Source organism: Canis aureus, chromosome 16 (genome assembly GCF_053574225.1).
Source record: "Canis aureus isolate CA01 chromosome 16, VMU_Caureus_v.1.0, whole genome shotgun sequence".
Classification (NCBI taxonomy): Eukaryota; Metazoa; Chordata; class Mammalia; order Carnivora; family Canidae; genus Canis; species Canis aureus.
This window is the reverse complement of record NC_135626.1, coordinates 50,882,519-50,900,767: the sequence shown is the minus strand read 5'-3', so window position 1 is coordinate 50,900,767 and position 18,249 is coordinate 50,882,519. Positions and strand designations below refer to the sequence as shown.

Sequence of the window (18,249 nt, the reverse complement as noted above, 5' to 3'; positions counted from 1 at the left end):
AGTCCTCACCCCCAACTTTTCTTGTCCCCAGTTGCAGGACATCAGCCTGCGTCCCTCCCCCACACCCTTCCCCACCCCGCGGCCCTCCTCCTTCCATGTTGGTGGCACAGAGGGCCTCGGCCATTTTGGTGGGGGATCCAAGGGCAACGAGTAAACAAACCCAAGAAGCCTAATGAAGCCTGTGGTCAGACTGCTTGCTTGGTAGCTCTGACTCCCTCTTTGAAATACCTCTGGACTCGGCCACTCGGTTTGGTGGCTGAAGGTACGACCCTCCCTCCGCCCAGCTTTCCTCGTCCGCCAGGACCATGCTTCCCTGTCAGAGTCCCCCAGAGCCAGTTAGGACAAACCATGGGTGCCAGCCTTTGTCCATCGGCTTCCCTGTCCGCAAAGGGACAGCTCGGTCCGTGAGGTCATCCACACTACCACCTCTTGTTGGGTTAGCCACCCTCCTCCAGGCTATTTCCTAAGGTAGAATGTGTTCAAGAGTGAACGTTGGCCAGATTAGGATTTACCAGAGAAGGTTATGGTTAGTTTTGCTTGAGGCTTTAATCAGTAAGTGTGTGTGTGTGTGTGTGTGTGTGTGTGTGTGCGTGCGTGCGCGTATGTGTGCACATGTAACCTAAGGTATAAGGCAGGATCTTTAAGACGTGGATAGGCACCATCCTGATTTTAGCAAGTATGATACTCTCGGTGTGGCAGGAGAAGGCCAAGAGTTAGCAGGACAGCAGGAGCTCCTCACCTGGAATTTAGCAGAAAGCGGGGCCCTTCTGACCCATGACACACTGGGGATGTTTTCTTGAAAAACATCCTACAAATCATATGCTTTGGCGATCTTCATTAACTCTTTGGGCGTGAAACACCTTTAAACCAGTGGTCTCCAAAGTGGCGGGGTGCAGCACAAGAAGATCCAGTGAGCTAAAGAACATTCTAAAACTTCTATCCATTTTTTTTCTCCTCTCATTTAAAAGTTCTGTCCTCTATAGGTTTTATAATGTACATCATATGTTGGCATTGTAGTATATGTACTTAGCTGATAAATAACTACAGGGGCATTAGGATGTGTAGCCACTTCCGGACGTCAGGGATAAGAAGGATGAATAGGGGTACGTGATGCAGACAGTTTGGAGATCACTGCTTTAAGCTGTTACCTGCCTTGTTTATTTTTAGTTATTATCCTTTTTCAGTTTGTTTCCTTCCCCCATGTGCTGACTTTTATTTTGATTTTATTTATGTTTATGTTTAAGACATCCACACCTTCCTCTGCTAAAACCCTGAAAAATAGGCCTTGCCTTAGCCCCACACGCCCCACTCCTGGTAGCTCAGACCCTTTGATCAAACCCTCCAGCCCCGCCGTGTGCCCAGAGTCATCTTCCTCTCCTAAACACGTCTCTTCTGTCACACCCCGAACTGGCAGTTCTGGAGCAAAGGAGATGAAAGCCAAGGTAAGGAAACCACCTTTGAAAAGAATCAGGCTGCTCTAGTACGGTTTTCAGATGTATGTTGTTTTGAGCCTCTGACAGAGACTTTCCTTCAGATAAGCTATTACCTAGAAGCACCACGTAGAACAAGGACAGTTCTGGTTGAAATGGGAAATGGGGGGCATGGCACTATTTTGCTCAGCTCCCTCATGGCAGCCCCCACGGCACCCGAGGGGGCCCTGGTTTGAAAATCACCGCCTAACCGAGTGCCTTTGGTAACTGGGAGTGCTTCCAGATGGCCCCGATGGGGGTTGATGCAGCACCAAGTGGCAGTGCCTGTCCCACAAGGGCACTCCCCCCTGAACCATCTTGTGATTCCTGGTGAATGTCAGTTTCTTTTCTGAGTTTGTGTTATGTGTCAAGGTCACACCCGGTAACTGAGCCCTGTCAGCGGACTGCTTGGGCACCAGCGGCTCGCAGCCTTTGGCCCGTTTGCTGATTGGTGCTGGCCAGGGGCTCTTAGCATGCTCAGGAGTCACTAAAACCTAAGGGTTGTTTGGGAGAGAACAAAAGAATGACCCAGCTCTGCCAGCACTCGCGATCAGATTCATCGGTGTCTTCCACGGGCCTCTGGTGAAACCACCCCCCATCAGTGTGATAAACCCCATGGAGTCGGAAAAGCAGCTGTCCGCACAGAAGGTCCTGCCCGTTGAGCGCCCCGGGCCGATAATGAGCCCGATCATCACGAAAAGCTCTGTTACCTTTTTATAAAACACAATAGCACAACTCATGGTGAGAACTCAAGTGAGCAGCTCCTCTCGGAACACACGGTAGTCAGGGCGCTTGGTGTTTGGGTGGAGCCATGGGTTTGTGTGTCCCTTGAACCCTTGACGTCGTGGAAGACATTTGTTGCATCTAGTAATAGGCAAAGGGTCATTCCGATCTTAGCCTCGTTTTGAGTCAAGGAGGTTGAGTGGGGCTGGCATTGATTCTAGGTGATAGTAACCTTTCCCAGTCGTAAAAACCACTGTACCGTGCTTCGGTTGACAGGGGGCTGATGGTAAAACTGGAACGAAGATCGCCACACCCCGGGGAGCGACCCCTACAGGCCAGAAAGGCCAGGCCAATGCCACCAGGATTCCAGCGAAAACCACGCCCTCCCCCAAGACCCCACCGGGCGGTAAGAGGAATGTTCTCTGGAATCCAGGGCTGGGGGGAATCTCTTAGTAGGTGCCATCCTCCTCTTTGAAGACCCCTGGCAATTAATCACTTCCAGTAGCTGACTAAGCACCAGAATGCTCGTTTTCTTCTTAATCCTTTTGCCAATCTTACCAGGTAGAGATCGAATCTCCACTTTTGAGCAATGACGAAAGGCCCTAAGCATTTGCACGAATAAGTCTAAGCAGCTCACTTCAAGCATGAAGAGAATGCAGCCGCGTGACTAATGAGTGGCGGGAGAGGGGGATGCTCTGAGTTTCTCGGACCCCAAGTCCTGGGGCCTTGGGAGGTGTTTTTCAGTCCCCAAGTGAGATGTGTGGTGGCTCTGTGTCTCTGAAAACAGCAGGACTTGCTGGAGTGAGCACTTTGGCAGGACCTGAGCATCTCGGCTGAGCACCTGCATGCTGTGCCTTTTTTCCTGCACTCCTTTGAATAAAACCCAGGTGGTTTTGAGTATCAGGCAAGCTTTCATGGAGTGATTCTGCTCCCAGTGGGGCTGTAAAGAGTAGAGGCCCTCTTTGAGGATGGGAGACAGTCAGGCTGAGCTCCTCCCTCCCAGTGCCCCAGAGGGCCATGTCCCAGGCAAGGGGGTTTGGCTTCTGCACAACGCAGGGGGCATCTGGCCCTCCTTGGCTTTGGGGGTGGTGTTCAGGCACCTGAGGATCTTGTACAGGCCTTGAGAGCCCTGGACCAGTTCAGTGGTATCTCTGCTGTGCGCTGGCCCTAGAGCAGCAGCTCACAGCCCTTTGTCTGCATGTTTTGCAGTGGTGTTTGCCTCCTTTGCCCTGGGGTGGTGGCTGCAAGGATGGCTGCTCATGATTGGCCACTGGATGGTTTCTTCCTGTATATAATTCCTATGATACAATGGTAATTCACAGAATTGTGATTGGATTTTATAAGTGATTTTGATCCTGCTTTTCCTCACGTGGCGCTAAGCCAGCTCACACAACTGAAGTCATAACTGGGAAAAGCATGTGCACTTCTCTTTGGATCTTACCTGTGTTTGGGTGGACAGATCTCTGTGGGCCACCTTGCCCTGTTTCCCGCCAGCCAGGGCACCTGCTCTCTGAACACCTTCCCCGCCTGGCTCACCTCTGCCGTCTGGCCTAGCCGGTGCCTGCAGCATGCAGAAGAGCTCACCGAGGCCCTGTTTAAGCTTGATTATAATGAGGCTTTCTGTGGATTTTTCTTTTTAAGCCACCAAGCAATTGCAGAGAAAACCACCCCCTGCGGGGGCAAAATCCGAGCGAGGTAATTCTGGGGCTGCCTTGCCCAGTGGGGCACTCGCTGTTCGCGTGTGGCTGTGTGTGGCTCAGGTTTGGAGAGCAGAGAGGACCTGTGCTGAAGCGTGGGTTTCACACATTGAAACTGAACCCAGAACCATCGGAATCCTGCCCCTCCTCTTGTGTGTGGCTTACGCGGATGCCGTCTGTCTGATGGACCTTTCTGTCCCTGTGCCAAGGCTCTGGGGGGGAGGGGGCAGGAAGCATGTCTCCAGCTGTTTGTGGGTGCTGGAGGCTTGGACCCAGGTGTGGGTGGGAAATTCCTGCTGGCATTTATTTATTTTTTAAAAATACTTTATTTATTTATTTGAGAGAGAGAGCGTGCACAGAGAGAGGGAGAAGCAGACTCCCTGCCGAGCAGAGAGCCAGATGCGGTGCTCCATCACAGGACCCCAAGATCATGACCCGAGCTGAAGGCAGACACTCAACCAACTGAGCCACCCAGGCACCCCTTTGCTGGCATTTATTTAACACACACCCTGTGAGCACTCCCTACTTTGCACTGGACACTTTCACTGATACCACATCCAGTCTACAAATTGGCGCTGCAGGCTGTGGCCACGCTCCCCATTTTCCAGATGAGGACATGGGCTTAGGAGGTTGTGTGACTTGCCTAAAGTCAATCTGCAGTTTAGTGGCACAGAAAGGATTTGTAGCTGCCCTAAGTCCAGCGGTCAGCCTGTGTGCCTGGAAGCAGGAGCAGAGGTCAGGGGTGCTGAGCCTGGAGCAGAGGCCCTGTCTGTTGTTTCTCTATGTGGAAAAGGAGAAAAAGCTTCGTTAGTCCTGTTGCCAGGACTTGAGCTTGACGACATTAGGAACATCCAGCAGACATGGAAATTCAAGCTCTGCAAGTGACAGTGCTTACTCTCCTCTTGATGAGAGAAGTTGCCTTTTTGTTGCTGCTCAGCGCTTCCAACCAGGGGCCACCCTTCTCCAGGTTGGGGTCTGCAGGTCCCTGTTTGGTTCCTGGGGCAGAGCCCGGGGTGTCCAGGAAGCTTGGAGGCAACAGTAGAGCTCAGAGCAGAGGAGAACCAGGCCCTCCCATGGGCGCAGCATCCAGTCCCTTGGCTCTGAGACTCAAGGATGCTCAAGAATTCCCAGGGAACTTGAGAGGAGCCAGTAGTGGGGGCCGCAGCCCACACCAGGAATGGGCCCAAGAATCTGCATCTTCCTGGTCCCGGTCCTGACCTGAGCCTCTGGAGATTCTGACACAGGGGTCCCTGGGCCACATCTGGAGAAATGCCGCTTCATGGGGTACATGGAATAGTAACTGTAGGGTGTATGGGGCCCTGGGAAGTGCAGGATGGAAGCCTGAGAAGGAGCCCAGGACTGAGTCTGTTGGGGAAAGAGCAGCCCCAGCCGCCTTCCTGGAATTTTTGAAAGGTACAGGTTCCACCATGCATCAGTGTAGGGGGAAGGGAGTTCTCAGAGAGGTCAGGGCAGGGCAGGGCGGCCCGAGGTGGCATGGCTTGTGGCTTGTCTGGAGAGCTCAGGACAGGTGGACTCGGACGGAGCAGGCCTGCCATCCTGGAGCACACATACAGAGGGGCCGGGAAGGGGGTGCAGGGGGCTGCTGGGAAAGGGACCTTCAACATGCTGAGTGGCTTAGAATTCACCCAAGGGGTAAAGGATCTAATAGATCCAACACAGGTGGCCCCTGGTCCTGTCACCATGTCACCTTTATTCAGGGAAAAGCCACACAGACTTGCACTTGAGTTTTCCAAAGCACATCTACGTGCATCCGTGCTTGGCCTCCCTCCCTGCAGCCACTGTGATCATTTCCAGGTTCCAGCTGAGACCCATAAGCTCAGAGAGGGAAAGTGACTCATCTGAGACCACATGGCTCATTGGACTCTGTGCCCTGACCCCAGGGCCATGGGGTAGTTGGTCCCCTCGGGAAAGGGTCTTTGGTGACCACTCTGTTGCTTCCCTGGGAAACGGAGTCTCTGTCCCTACACAACAAGGCCTGGAAGAAGAGACATTTCTCTAGAAATGAGACCAGGGGCAGCCTCCTGCTGGCTTAGCTGAGCTTCCTGACCTTGTTCCCACCTGCCTCACCAGCCCTGAGTCTGGGAGAGGGCCCTCAGGACGGGCAGCAGCCCCTGAGGCCTTTTCTAGCTCCCACTCACCCCAAGCACCGGCCTCACTGCCTCCTCTCTCTCCAGGTGAATCTGGAAAATCTGGGGATCGCAGTGGCTACAGCAGCCCCGGCTCCCCAGGCACTCCTGGCAGCCGCTCCCGCACCCCGTCCCTGCCAACCCCACCCACCCGGGAGCCCAAGAAGGTGGCGGTGGTCCGCACCCCACCCAAGTCGCCGTCTGCAGCCAAGAGTCGCCTGCAGACCGCCCCTGTGCCCATGCCAGACCTAAAGAACGTCAGATCCAAGATCGGCTCCACTGAAAACCTGAAGCACCAGCCAGGAGGTGGGAAGGTAAGGGCACACGCAGGGGTTGGCTGGGAGCGTGCTGGCCCCAGGACCCTGGGAGGAGGGGTGTGGGTCCCCCCACACCTGGGGCAGCACACAGCACCTGGGTCCCTCCTGGATCTCTTCAAGGAAAGACGGTATGGTTCAGTTCTGTCTTGGGGTCACCACCACGCCGTGAGCGCCCTGCTCAAGGGAGAGAAAGCACTGGTTCTTTCCTTCCCTGTTTGGTCTCTGCTGACCAGACAGTATCTGAGATTATGAGGTTGGTTGTTTCTCCATGACTTGAGGAGTTCTCAAAGTGGAGGCACCCACAGAGGTTCCCCAACCTGTCTTGCGTTTAGAACGTGACACGACCCATCTATAGGTGAGTGTCTCTGGCGATCATTGGACATTTACATTTTTTCAGGTTTCTCTCCAAGCCTTGGTTCTGGGGGAATTTGAGGGTGCTATTTTGAACAACTGTTCTTCAGGGCAAGTGAGTGCTCCGGAAACTGTTGGGTTTCCTAAAGGTGGAGAAACGTGAACTTCCAAAGGCCTAAGGTCACGTAACAGAAATGTATATTCTCACTGTTTTGGAGGCCAGAAGTCCAAGATCGAGGTATTGGCAGGCCTGGTTTTATGGAGGTCTCTTTGCTTGGCTTGTGGATCGCAGCCTTCTTGTGTCCTCACGTGGTCTTTTCTCTTGGTGCCTCTCTGTCCCAGTCTCTCCTTCCTGTCATATTGGATTGTGGCCCACCTCTTTAAAGACCTGTCTTCAAATATGGTCCCATTCTGAGACAACGGGAGTTAAAACATCAGCATGTGAATTTGGGGGGACATAGTTCAGCCGCTAACAGCCTGCCCCACGTATCACCAGTTGTGGGGGGGGGAGGTAGAGAAGGGAGAAGGGTGGAAGCTGTGGAGTAGAGAGGATCAAGACTCTGCTCTTAGGAGCACAGATATGTTGGGACTCCTGGGCTTGGGCCTTTTGGGGGGCAGTGAGCCTCCTGCTGTGCTGGGGGAACATTACAGAACCCAGAGCCAACATTTCCCTTTAATCAGTTGGAACCACTTGTCTCCTCCACAGCGGGGGCCCTTGTTACTCTTGATGTCACTCTTGGCTGGGGCCTGGGTCCCCACGAAGGGAGGGTGTCTCAGGGCTTTCTGTCCATGTTGGTGCCTTAACTGACGCCCTGTGCTTTGCTCCCCATGGAGCCTCAGAGCCTCCCCCTGGCCTTTCTCATCCTTGGGGCCCAAAGACTCCTGCCCATTTGGGAGGTCTGGGTGTGTCCCAGGGTAGATCCCTGGGGCTCATGGCCACTGGTCTTTGGTCCACAGGGTTGGCGCTGGGCCTGTGTTTACTTTTCTGTGGTGTTTGCCTTGGCTGCTCCTTGGAAAGATGCCTGTCTCATTCCAGAAGGGGCAGCTCTGGGGCAGTTGGGGTGTTGGCTTGAAATCGACCCCTCTGTGAGGCTTTGAGGGCCAAGGACCTGCAGAGAGGTTGTTGCCAAGGTGGTGGGATGTTCCCACCGGCTTTCAGCACTGAGTGTTCCCTGTGGGCCCAATTTTCATAGCATAGAGGGACCATTTGCCCCTTGTTTTGAAAAAGGAAAAACAAAACCCCACACAGCCAGCTCTGCACCGACAAGAAGATTGTGTGGCTGTGACCAGTGTCTCATGACAACTCATTACTGTGAGAGGGAAACTCATCATCAGTATCCCCCAACCTGTGGGCTGTCACACACCAGCAAACGCCCACCTCTTCCTATCAGCCAGGCTGCACCCCCATCAGCCATGCTGCACCCCTGCCAGCCCAGGCTGCACCCCCATGAGCCCTGAGTTCCCCTGTGGTTGACTTGGCAAGTGTGGGCACCCCTGGCCCAGGTCCAGCGGTTCTGCAGAGAACCCAGTGCCAGGGCTAAGCATTTCCCACTGAGGACTCTTCTGGGGCCAGAATCTGCCCCCCACACCCGGGGTGCCCTATCTGTGGGGGAAGAGGAGTGTGGTGGATGGGGACCAGTGATCTGATGCTCAGAGAGGAAAGGGGGAAGGCGCCTCACCCCCATTTCCACCTCACCATGCTGGGTGCACACATATGTCCACATTTGCTGAAGGGTTAAAAAAGAGAGGGCAACTTTTTCAGGACTCTTTGGAGGAAGACACAGGGAAGTGGCAAAAGGAACAGGAGGAGCTTTCCTTAAGTCCCATGGAAAACTGAGAAAATTGTCTGAAACAAAGAAAATCTCAGCCTACCAGAGCTACACTAAATCTCCAGGGAAAATGAAGAGAAAAGAAACAGGAGGGACGCCTGGATAGCTCAGCGGGTTGAGCGGCTGCCTTCAGCTCGGGCCCTGATCCTGGGATCCTGGATCGAGTCCCGCATCAGGTTCCTTGCGGGGAGCCTGTTTCTGTCTCTGCCTCTCTCTCTCTCTCTCTCTCCCTGTGTCTCTCATGAATAAATAAAAAATCTTTAAAAAAAAAAAAAAAAGAAAAAAGAAAAGAAACAGGAAAGAAGCGGCACATGGGATCCATGGAAAAATGCCTTTAAAGTGCCAGGACTAAGGTCTCCTGAGGTCTCCTCGAGATCCTGGGGGCCCTGTGCCCTCCCCTAGTGTCCCGCCTACAGTAAGCGCTCAGTTGGTGCTTATTTCGGCTGCAGAAGGAACAGCGCTGTGAGTCTGCAGAATAACACAGCCCCCTGAATAGCCGGTCATACTGAAGAAGGAGGAGCAAGAGGGTCCAGTTTGTAAACCTGCAGGGACCGAAAACCTCCGAGGATCAATGTAAATCAGTGGTTGGAAAAAAACGTAAAAGATCTGTGTTCTGTTGCTCTGTCCTTTGCTCTTAGTTTCATGATTTGCTACTATGAGCAGGGATTGCTTGAAGAGTCCAGAACAAAATTGTTCTTAAAGGAAAATGCTGGTAGTCACTCGGCCACTTTAACAGAACCAGCTGAATCCACCAAACGTTGCGGGGAGAAGGGAAGGAAGGCCAGCACCCCAGACCAGGCGTGCCTGTGCCCCCCACCTCCCTGCCGCAGCAGCTCTCCTACCTGACTGCAAGACAATCACCTGGGGCTGGGATTCTTTTCAAAATCCTAGTGCCAGAGCCTTCCCCAGGCTCATTAGAATCTCCCGGGGAGCCTTCCCAGCTGTTCCCAACCTGCAGTCCCGGCTGAGACCCAGCATCCCCAGATTCTCACTTGCTGCTTCTGGCTTCAACTCTCTACTAGGGTCTCCTGTGCACCCTGGATCTGATGACTGATTTTCCTCTTGCAGTCCTAACCCTGTCCATTCTCAGATGCCAAGTACCTGCCTCCTCCATCAGCTCATTCCCAGCCCAAGCCACCCCCTGTGTCCTGCAGCCCTGCCCTGACTTTCTCCCAGCCCTATTCTTGGGTGGGGAGGTGTTCAGACACAGAAACAAAGAACCAGCATTCCAAACACATTAAAAAAAACAAAACAAACAAAAAAAAAAACTACCCACTGCAGGTGTAAGTGATGTGAAGTTGACATCCTTTCATCCTGAAGAGGGCACATCAGTACAGTACAGTCCTTTTGTACCTAAAGAAGGAATGTCCATAGTTTTCACAACTTCATTCTGCTAAACCAGTGATCTGTCAAAGGGTCTCCTTCCTCTGGATTCAGCTGAAGGTCATCTTGAGATCTTTGGGTCCCCGTAGCCTCACACAGAACAAGAGAAGTGCTTTGTACTCTAAAATCGAAGAAAGGAAGAAACCCAAAACTCAGAAAAAGCTTTAAGCACAAAAGTGTGCATTGAGTTTTATTTATAACTGCAAAACAAAACAGTTTAAATGCCTAACAATAGAGAGGTCATTAATGGTGGTGCCATACTATAAAATGTTACGTAGCCCATGAAAAATACCTTGAAAAAATTTTTTGTAAATATAAACATTTGTAAATGTTATACTATGAAGTCAAAATTAATAGTGTAGAAATATTCAGGTTTTGCCTACTACTGATATAAAAAGTTCACAGAGAAAATGAAACTATGACAAATGCCAGTGGTGGCTCATAGAGGTTGCATGTTTTTCCCTTTCCTCCCAAATTTTCTACAATGAATACATTTCTAATCAGAAAAACATGGATAGGAATACATTGTAACTGGAAGTGTAACAGTAGATGACAGAAAAGCAAAAAATAGAAGGGCATAAAAAGTCCATGTGATTGAGAAGGGAAATTTTAATTTTTTTAATTTTTAATTTTATTTTTTTTAAATTTTTTTAAAAAGATTATTTGAGAGAGAGAGAGAGAGAAGGAGAGAAAATGTGAAACAGAGGGAGGGGCAGAGAGAGAAGCAAGCTGTTTGCTAAGCAGGGAGCCCAATGCAGGACTCTTGATGCAGGGATAGATCTCAGACCCCATATCCCTGAGATCATGACCTGAGCCGAAACCAAGAGTCGGATGCTTAACCTACTGAACTACCCAAGCAGCCCAAGAAGGGGAATTTTTAAATACCAGGAATTAAGCTGTATGATCGAAGATTTATCAGATGTTATGCCAAAAATCCATACAGTCTGTAAAGAAAAATACCTATAAATATAGGGAAAGAGCAGTTGCACTGGTCTGTTCCCTAACCTCAATGTCAAGTACCAGAACCTGATTGTGTACGTATCACCAGCATTACCACGAATACTTGGGAATTAAAAGGAAGAACGCCTTTTCCATGTGCACTGGTAACAAACACCATATGTCCTGTGGAGGTGCCCTCAAATTGAATTTGGAAGGAATTCATCATTTTAAATGCTTTTGTTATTTAAAAAAAGTGAAATGGCTGCAGCGTAGCAATTATGTTTTTAGTGAAGGGGAAAAAAGAATGCAAAAAATAAGAATGCTGGGGTGGCTCAGTGGTTGAGCGTCTGGCCCCGGGCGCGATCCTGGGGTTATGGGATTGAGTCCCACATTGGGCTCCCTGCAGGGAGCCCGCTTCTCCCTCTGCCTATGTCTCTGCCTCTGTGTCTCTCATGAATAAATAAAAATCTTTTTAAAAAATTGCAGAAGCAAAGGTAAAAGCAGAAATAAATTCAACAAACACAACCAGTGCAATAGGACATACAATAGCCCCCAAAGCTGGCTCCTTCCTCCTGTCCTTTGTTCATTCACTTGACATTTCTGGGGCATCTCTGAGTGCCAGGCTCTGTGCAGACAGTTCCTGTCCCTGAGCCTAGAGAAAAAGAGGAAAGAGGAGACAGGTTGGCCGGGGAAGGATATGCAGCGGACAGCAGCCACCACCATGGAGGGTCCCCACACTGAGGGTCACCTGTGTTATAGACTGTCACCCACGATGTGAAGTGTCACCAACAAGTCAGAGGAGACAGGACAGACCTTTTTGGGACCATCATCGGTCTTTGCAAGGAGAGGCCCCTGCACAGAGTGCTAGGTACATGAGGGCAGTACATGAGGGCAGTGCTAGGGCTGAATGAGGGCAGAGGGAAACTGCATCCTAGAGATGTCCAAACTAAAAGCAAAATAAAGCCAGAACTGGGGTGCCTGGGTGGCATCTGACTTCAGCTCAGGTCGTGATCTTGGGGTCCTGGGATGGAGCCCCGTGTTGGGCTCTTCGCTCAGCGAGGAGTCTGCTTCTCCCTCTGTCCCTCCCCCTGCTCATGCTTGCTCTGTCTCTCTCAAATAAATAAAATCTTAAAAAAAAAAAAATCTAGAACTGGCACCAGCTGGGGTGGCCGCGGGACATGGGTTTAGGCTGGAGTTTTATTCATTTACACAAGATTTTGAAAGGCAGTGGTGAGGGCCCAGTGGGCTTAAGGCAACCGCTGAGCGCTCAGCAGCCCTCCTGTGGCTCAGTGGAGAGCACAGAGGGAAACCCGGGGTCCCAGGGGCCATCCAGGCTGCGAGAGACTGAGCTCAGGGCCAAGGCTACCTGGTCAGAACTGGGCGGTGCTCGTGGCTGCCAAGGTTGAGAAAGTCACAGCCGGAGAAGGGCACAGGGGCCCAAACGTTGGAGGTGGCCTGGCTGGCTCTGAGAACATCCAGGCCAGTCGCTGGGTGATGCCAGGGCCCCGGGGAGGGCGGAAAGCAGCCAGGAGCCGGGACCCTCTGGGGCCTTGGGCTGCAATATTGCAGGCGGCCACAAGATGGCAGCAGAGCGCTGCGTCTAGCTCCACGCTGGTGCGCTGAAGACTGTATTTTTAAAATTCATTATGTGTAGTAACAAAGTCCCAGTTCTCATTTTTAAAAGCACGCATGTAGAACATTTATGTGGAGTAAGTTAAGTCCGTTTGTACCTGGGACAGTCTGCTTCTCCTGGATCAGGGCCAAGGACTCAACGGAACCTGAGCTGAGGGGCCAGGCCCTGGATGGCACCAGGCTGGGACCCTCCCCGGGGAAAGCCCTCTGGGCACCTCTCCCTGTGCACAGCGTCTGTATCTCCGATCAATCTGCTGTAAATACCATCATTTTAAAGATGCACCGGGTATGCTGACCCTAGTGGAGCCAAGTTGGGCCCAGCAAGCACCAGGGCATGCTAGAGACAGGCCTTGCCAGGGACAGCTGGTGGACGCTGGGCCAGTCTGGGAGCTCTTAGGGGGAGAACTGAGCCATCGGGAGCACCTCAAGAGCTCTGAGCCCACACAGAATCAGATCAAGGCCTGGGGAGCGTTGGGGCCACTTCAGGTCCTCAAGGAAATAGACCAAACCAGAGTGGAGCTGCCTCACCCCAGCTTCTCCTCCCGGATCAAACCCTGACCACAGGAATTTCTCCCTTGACTCTGAGTCCCCTGGATCAAAATTTGGAGCTTGGAAAACGTTGTTCTTTCCTTTGATGAGGATTTTCACTGTCTGCCCAGAGCCGAGGCTCAACATCATCCATGTTGCTCTAGCCAAGAAATTAAGTTTCAGGATTCTAGTTTCATAATGCCAACCCTTTTATCTCCCCTCTGTAAATCTAACACTCTGTAAAAAATGTTGACTTAAATTGCCAACTAACAGTAATTCAGGTCTGCTTTGTAAACATCCTTATGTCTGCTGCCAAAAACCACACACACACAAAAACTTGCTGCCTTTTTTGTGGGATCGGAATGAGAAAAAGCCACATTAAAAAAATTTCTACATATGTTGCAGATCTTGTTGCTTAATGTCACTAAATTCATTTGATGACTTTCTTAAATGGATTAGTTCAGAAAACGAGGTTATGTTCCTTGCAAACCTGGTAAGTTTTCTTTGTCAGATATTTATGTTGCTCATCATGTTTCCCTTTTTGCCTTGGCTTCCAGGAAGCTCAGGGTTAAGTGTAATGACCAATCTAATTGTCATTCCTGATGATCTCTCCTTCTTTTACCATTATCCTTTTAACTTTGTTGTTTTAGTATTGTGTGTGTTTGCGTGTGTGTGTTTTCTCAGATTAAACTGCTCCAGTTCCTTGGTGAAGCAGGCGAGTCAGCGTCTGGGACGCTGGTAGAAAGTAGTGATCTGGGCAGCCTGGGTGGCTCAGCAGCTTAGCGCCACCTTTGGCCCAGGATGTGATCCTGGAGACCCAGGATCGAGTCCCACATCGGGCTCCCTGCATGGAGCCTGCTTCTCCCTCTGCCTCTCTCTCTCTCTCTCTCTGTCTCTCATGAATGAATAAATAAAATCTTAAAAAAAAAAAAAAAGAAAAGAAAAAGAAAGTAGTGATCTCCGCAGAAGGAGTTCAGGTCCCACTCCTTAAAATCTGAGGGTGGCATGAACTAAATCACAGACATTGTACAGAGGGGTGGTAGGAAGCCCCTGAGAAACAGTGTGAGAAAGCCTGGCCCACTTGCTGCTCCTGCTCAAGCCTGGATGGAGGTGAGGTCACTGCATCTCCTCGCTAGCAGGAGAGAATTTCAGTGTTAACCAAGAGAGAGTGTTGTTTGTACTTGGTGTATGAGACACCCGGGTTGAGGACAGCTGGGGTGAGACTTTGTTGTCACAGAGCTAGCCTGTAGTTAATGCCACTGATCTGAGAAGGTTGCTGAACTCTCTGGGCCTCAAATGGCCTCTTCGTCACTAAATTGGGGGCATGGCAGATGAGGATGATGATGTGGAATTAGGTATTTACCCAGTTTCATTTGTTTGTTTGTTTTTAAAGATTTTATTTATTCATGAGAGACACAGAGAGAGGCAGAGACACAGGCAGAGGGAGAAGCAGGCTCTCCACGGTGAGCCCAATGCGGGACTCGATTCCAGGACCCTGGGATCACACCCTGAGCCAAAGGCAGACACTCAACCACTGAGCCACCCAGGTGTCCCTGAGCGGTGGTTTTTACATTTAAAAATCAGAGAAGAGGGGCGCCTGGGTGGCTCAGTCAGTGAAGCATCCGATTCTTGATTTCAGCTCAGGTCATTATTGCAGGGTTGTGAGATCGAGTCCCACATTGGGCTCTTTCCATGCTGGGCATGGAGTCTAAATTAGGTATTTACCCAGTTTCATTTGTTTGTTTGTTTTTAAAGATTTTATTTTCGAGTCCCACATTGGGCTCTTTCCATGCTGGGAATGGAGTCTGCTTTAAGATTCTCTCTCTCTCTCTCTTAAAAAAAATTAAAAAATAAAAACCAGAGAAGAAATGACAGAGTCTATAGAGATATAAACATTTGTAGAAAAAAAAATACATCTACCAGTGAAAAGGAGGCAAAGGGCCAACCTTGTAATAATAATTTTAAAGATGCAGAATAAGCCAACAATGCAGTCCCATTTATTTTGTCAAAGAAGGCAAACCACGTCTTTAAATGCCCGATGCTGGTAGCCATGTGGTAAAATTGACTTTGTTGATGGTGTTCATGGGGTAACTTAATCTGACCCTTTTAGAAAGCCACTTGGAGAATTGTATTGAGAATTTTTAGAGTATTTATAACTTTGACCCAGAAATTCTACCTCTGGGACTCTGCTATGAAAATAATTCACAGTATGGAAAGAACTCCTTGCAGAAAGATGTTCACGGTGAGGCAGTTTCTGTTATTTAAGATGAATATCGAAAAAATAAGTAAATAAAATAAAATAAATATTGGATCCCACAGATATCACAAAATATGACATATTATTTAAAACAATGTTCCTCATGACTGTAGGCAAGACAAATGCTTAGATGATGGTACTTGATAAAGATATGGAAGCGTACCTAAAAAATTACTACCATTTGTAGGTACATGATGGTAGTTTTATAGATATGTGACTTCAAGGGAACAAAACAGAATGTGATTGTGGTTGTGTTAGGGTGATAGGAAAAAGAAATTTTTGAAATCTGGTTTTCAAAATCAATGTTATGTCACTTTTATTTTTTTATGATTTTATTTATTTGAAAGAAAGAGGGAGAGGGAGAGCGTATGAGAAGGGGCAGAGGCAGAGGGAGAGGGAGAAGCAGACTCATTGCAGAGCACAGAGCCCTATATGGGGCTCAATCCCAGGACCCTGGGATCATGACATGTGCCGAAGGCAGACACTTAATCCAGTAAGCCACCCAGGTGCCCCTGTTATATTATTTTTCTAATGAGAATTAAAAAAAAAACTAAAGGAACATAAAAAAGGAATGAAAAAGGTGGGGTAGGTGTGTACTTAATGGGTACTTAGATCCAGACCAGTAAAATTGAGGAAAACAATGGGATGGGGTCCAAGACAGGATTACCTTGTTTTTATTTTGTCAGGCTAAGGACATCTAAAAATGATAACTATATAACTATCTGATAGATAAATGATAACTATATATGCTATCTATGCAATTTAATAACTAACAGTTTAATAAAGGAAAGGCCATTTTAACACCAAAAAGTAAAATGGAGGGGATCCCTGGGTGGTTCAGCGGTTTGGTGCCTGCCTTTGGCTCAGGGTGAGATCCTGGAGTCCCGGGATGGAGTCCCATGTTGGGCTCCCTGCATGGAACCTGCTTCTCCCTCTGCCTGTGATTCTGCCTCTCTCTCTCTCTCTATCATAATAAATCTTATAAATAAATAAATAAATAAATAAAAATAAATAAATAAATAAATAAATAAATAAATAAATAAATAAATAAATCTTAAAAAAAAGTAGGGCAGCCCCGGGTGGCGCAGCGGTTTAGCGCCACCTGCAGCCTGGGGTGTGATCCTGGAGATCTGGGATCGAGTCCCACATCGGGCTTCCTGCATGGAGCCTGCTTCTCCCTCTGCCTGTGTCTCTGCCTCTCTCTCTCTGAATAAATAAATAAATAAATCTTTTTTTTTTTTTAAAGTAAAATGGACAAATTTTGCTATCTTGTCCTCATTTCCTCATTTCGCAGAGGACCTGTAACCCCTTGATGGCTGTCTCTGGCTCTTGGGTCAGAGTTTGGGACCCTTCTCCCCGCCATTGAGCCAGGCCAGAGCTCTGGGACCCTCCCCCCCAAGCCCAGCCACAGCCACCCTGAGTCCCCTGAGTCTCCCGAGCAGTGGCCACCACCTGGTGTTCACAAAGGCCACAATGCAGGTGTTGGTGACATTTGCAGAATTTCAGGGAGCAGTGCTGGCTCTGAGTGGGGAACCCCAGTTGGTGGCTGTTCTCTGTGCTGAGCAGAAAGTCAGGCACTTTGTTTTCAAGCAGGGAGCTCGTGCTGGGAAGGGCACCCGGGTTAAGATGGCACCACTGCTCTAGCAGACAAGACAGAATCTTCCAACTGCCCTTCTCTGTGCTCTGATGGTCTGGTATTTCAGTCTTTTTTTTGTTTTGTTTTTTAAGATTTTTTTTTTTTATTTATTCATGAGACACACACACAGAGTGGGGGGGGGGCAGAGACAGGCAGAGGGAGAAGCAGGCTCCATGCAGGGAGCCCGACGTGGGACTCATCCCCAGACCCCGGGATCCCACCCTGAGCCACCAGGCATCCCGGGGGTCTGGGATTTAAAACACAAAACCAAAATCTGCAGGTGATGATTCTTTCAGTGCCTCCCAGGCTTGAGGACCGCCACAGAGAGGTCTCGTGACGGTTCAGGCAGGCCTGGCAGGTGTGTGAATGAGGACACGGATGGGACCTTTTATTTATTTATTCATTTACATAATTGAGCACATTTCACTCCATCCCAACCTGGTGGACACTCAGCTGCGGTTTACAGACCTCAGATGTGCTCTGGGGGGGCCGGGACGGGGGGATTCGCGTGATGCGAATTGCCTCCCGAGGATGTGCTTTATAAACCCAGTGTTGTAAGGTGGCGCCCACCCCCGTCACTCGGTTCTGGACGGTCCCCTGGGGCAGCTCCCCCGGGAAGGTGTGACTCTGGCCTCCTGCCCTCAGCCTGGCGCCTCCTCTCCCCGCCCTGAAGCCACAAAGGGGAGTTTGTGAGTGCAGAGCGGATGGAGCTGGGTGTGGTGTGTCACTCATCCTTTTTTCTGGCTATCAAAGGTGCAGATAATTAATAAGAAGCTGGATCTTAGCAACGTCCAGTCCAAGTGTGGCTCAAAGGATAATATCAAACACGTGCCAGGAGGCGGCAGTGTGAGTACTTTCACACTTTCCCTGCGCCCTTCTTTGATTCTGGTTTGTAAGAAGTGGCATGAGTGTATATATTTGCGAGACATTGCAGAGAATAAACCATTCTCCGGTTCAGGGTCCAGCTGTGTCCCCAGTACCTGTAGCCCAGGCTCCCCCATAGCTGTGCCCACTGTTCTCGGAGGAGCGCCCCAGCATCTGGGGGTGCCCGTGGCCTGTGCAGGCTGCAGGGGCAGGATAGGGAAGATGACCGAGCCTCTCTCTGACCCAAAGCCGGAGGCCGGGTCCGCATCGCATAATACCCTGGTCGACGAGACCCGACAACCCGACAACCCGCACGGGCTCCTGGAAGCCCCGTGGGAGGTTGGGCTGAAGGTGGCGGCACCCGGCCCTGGGCTGTCACCTTCCCCATCCGCAGGGCAGGCTCACTTTGACGGCTCTGTAGACGGCTCTGGCGCATCTGTTCTGATGAGCGGACACAAGGTCTACTGTCCTACCTCA

The 18,249-nt window shown here is 50.2% G+C and overlaps 1 protein-coding gene across 20 annotated transcripts in view; it reads left to right on the top strand.

Moving 5' to 3' along the window:
• MAPT (microtubule associated protein tau) overlaps positions 1–18,249 on the top strand; it is a 101,872-nt gene that overhangs the window by 75,330 nt on the left and 8,293 nt on the right. For 6 of the 20 annotated variants that reach the window (XM_077854007.1, XM_077854010.1, XM_077854006.1 and 3 more), the window contains 5 exons: positions 1,245–1,442; positions 2,469–2,598; positions 3,834–3,887; positions 6,085–6,350; positions 17,662–17,754. In XM_077854007.1, the coding sequence (XP_077710133.1) occupies positions 1,245–1,442; positions 2,469–2,598; positions 3,834–3,887; positions 6,085–6,350; positions 17,662–17,754 (741 nt within the window). The remainder of the gene's footprint in view (positions 1–1,244; positions 1,443–2,468; positions 2,599–3,833; positions 3,888–6,084; positions 6,351–17,661; positions 17,755–18,249) is intronic. The other 14 variants (XM_077854000.1, XM_077854020.1, XM_077854002.1 and 11 more) reach the window with 4 other exon arrangements.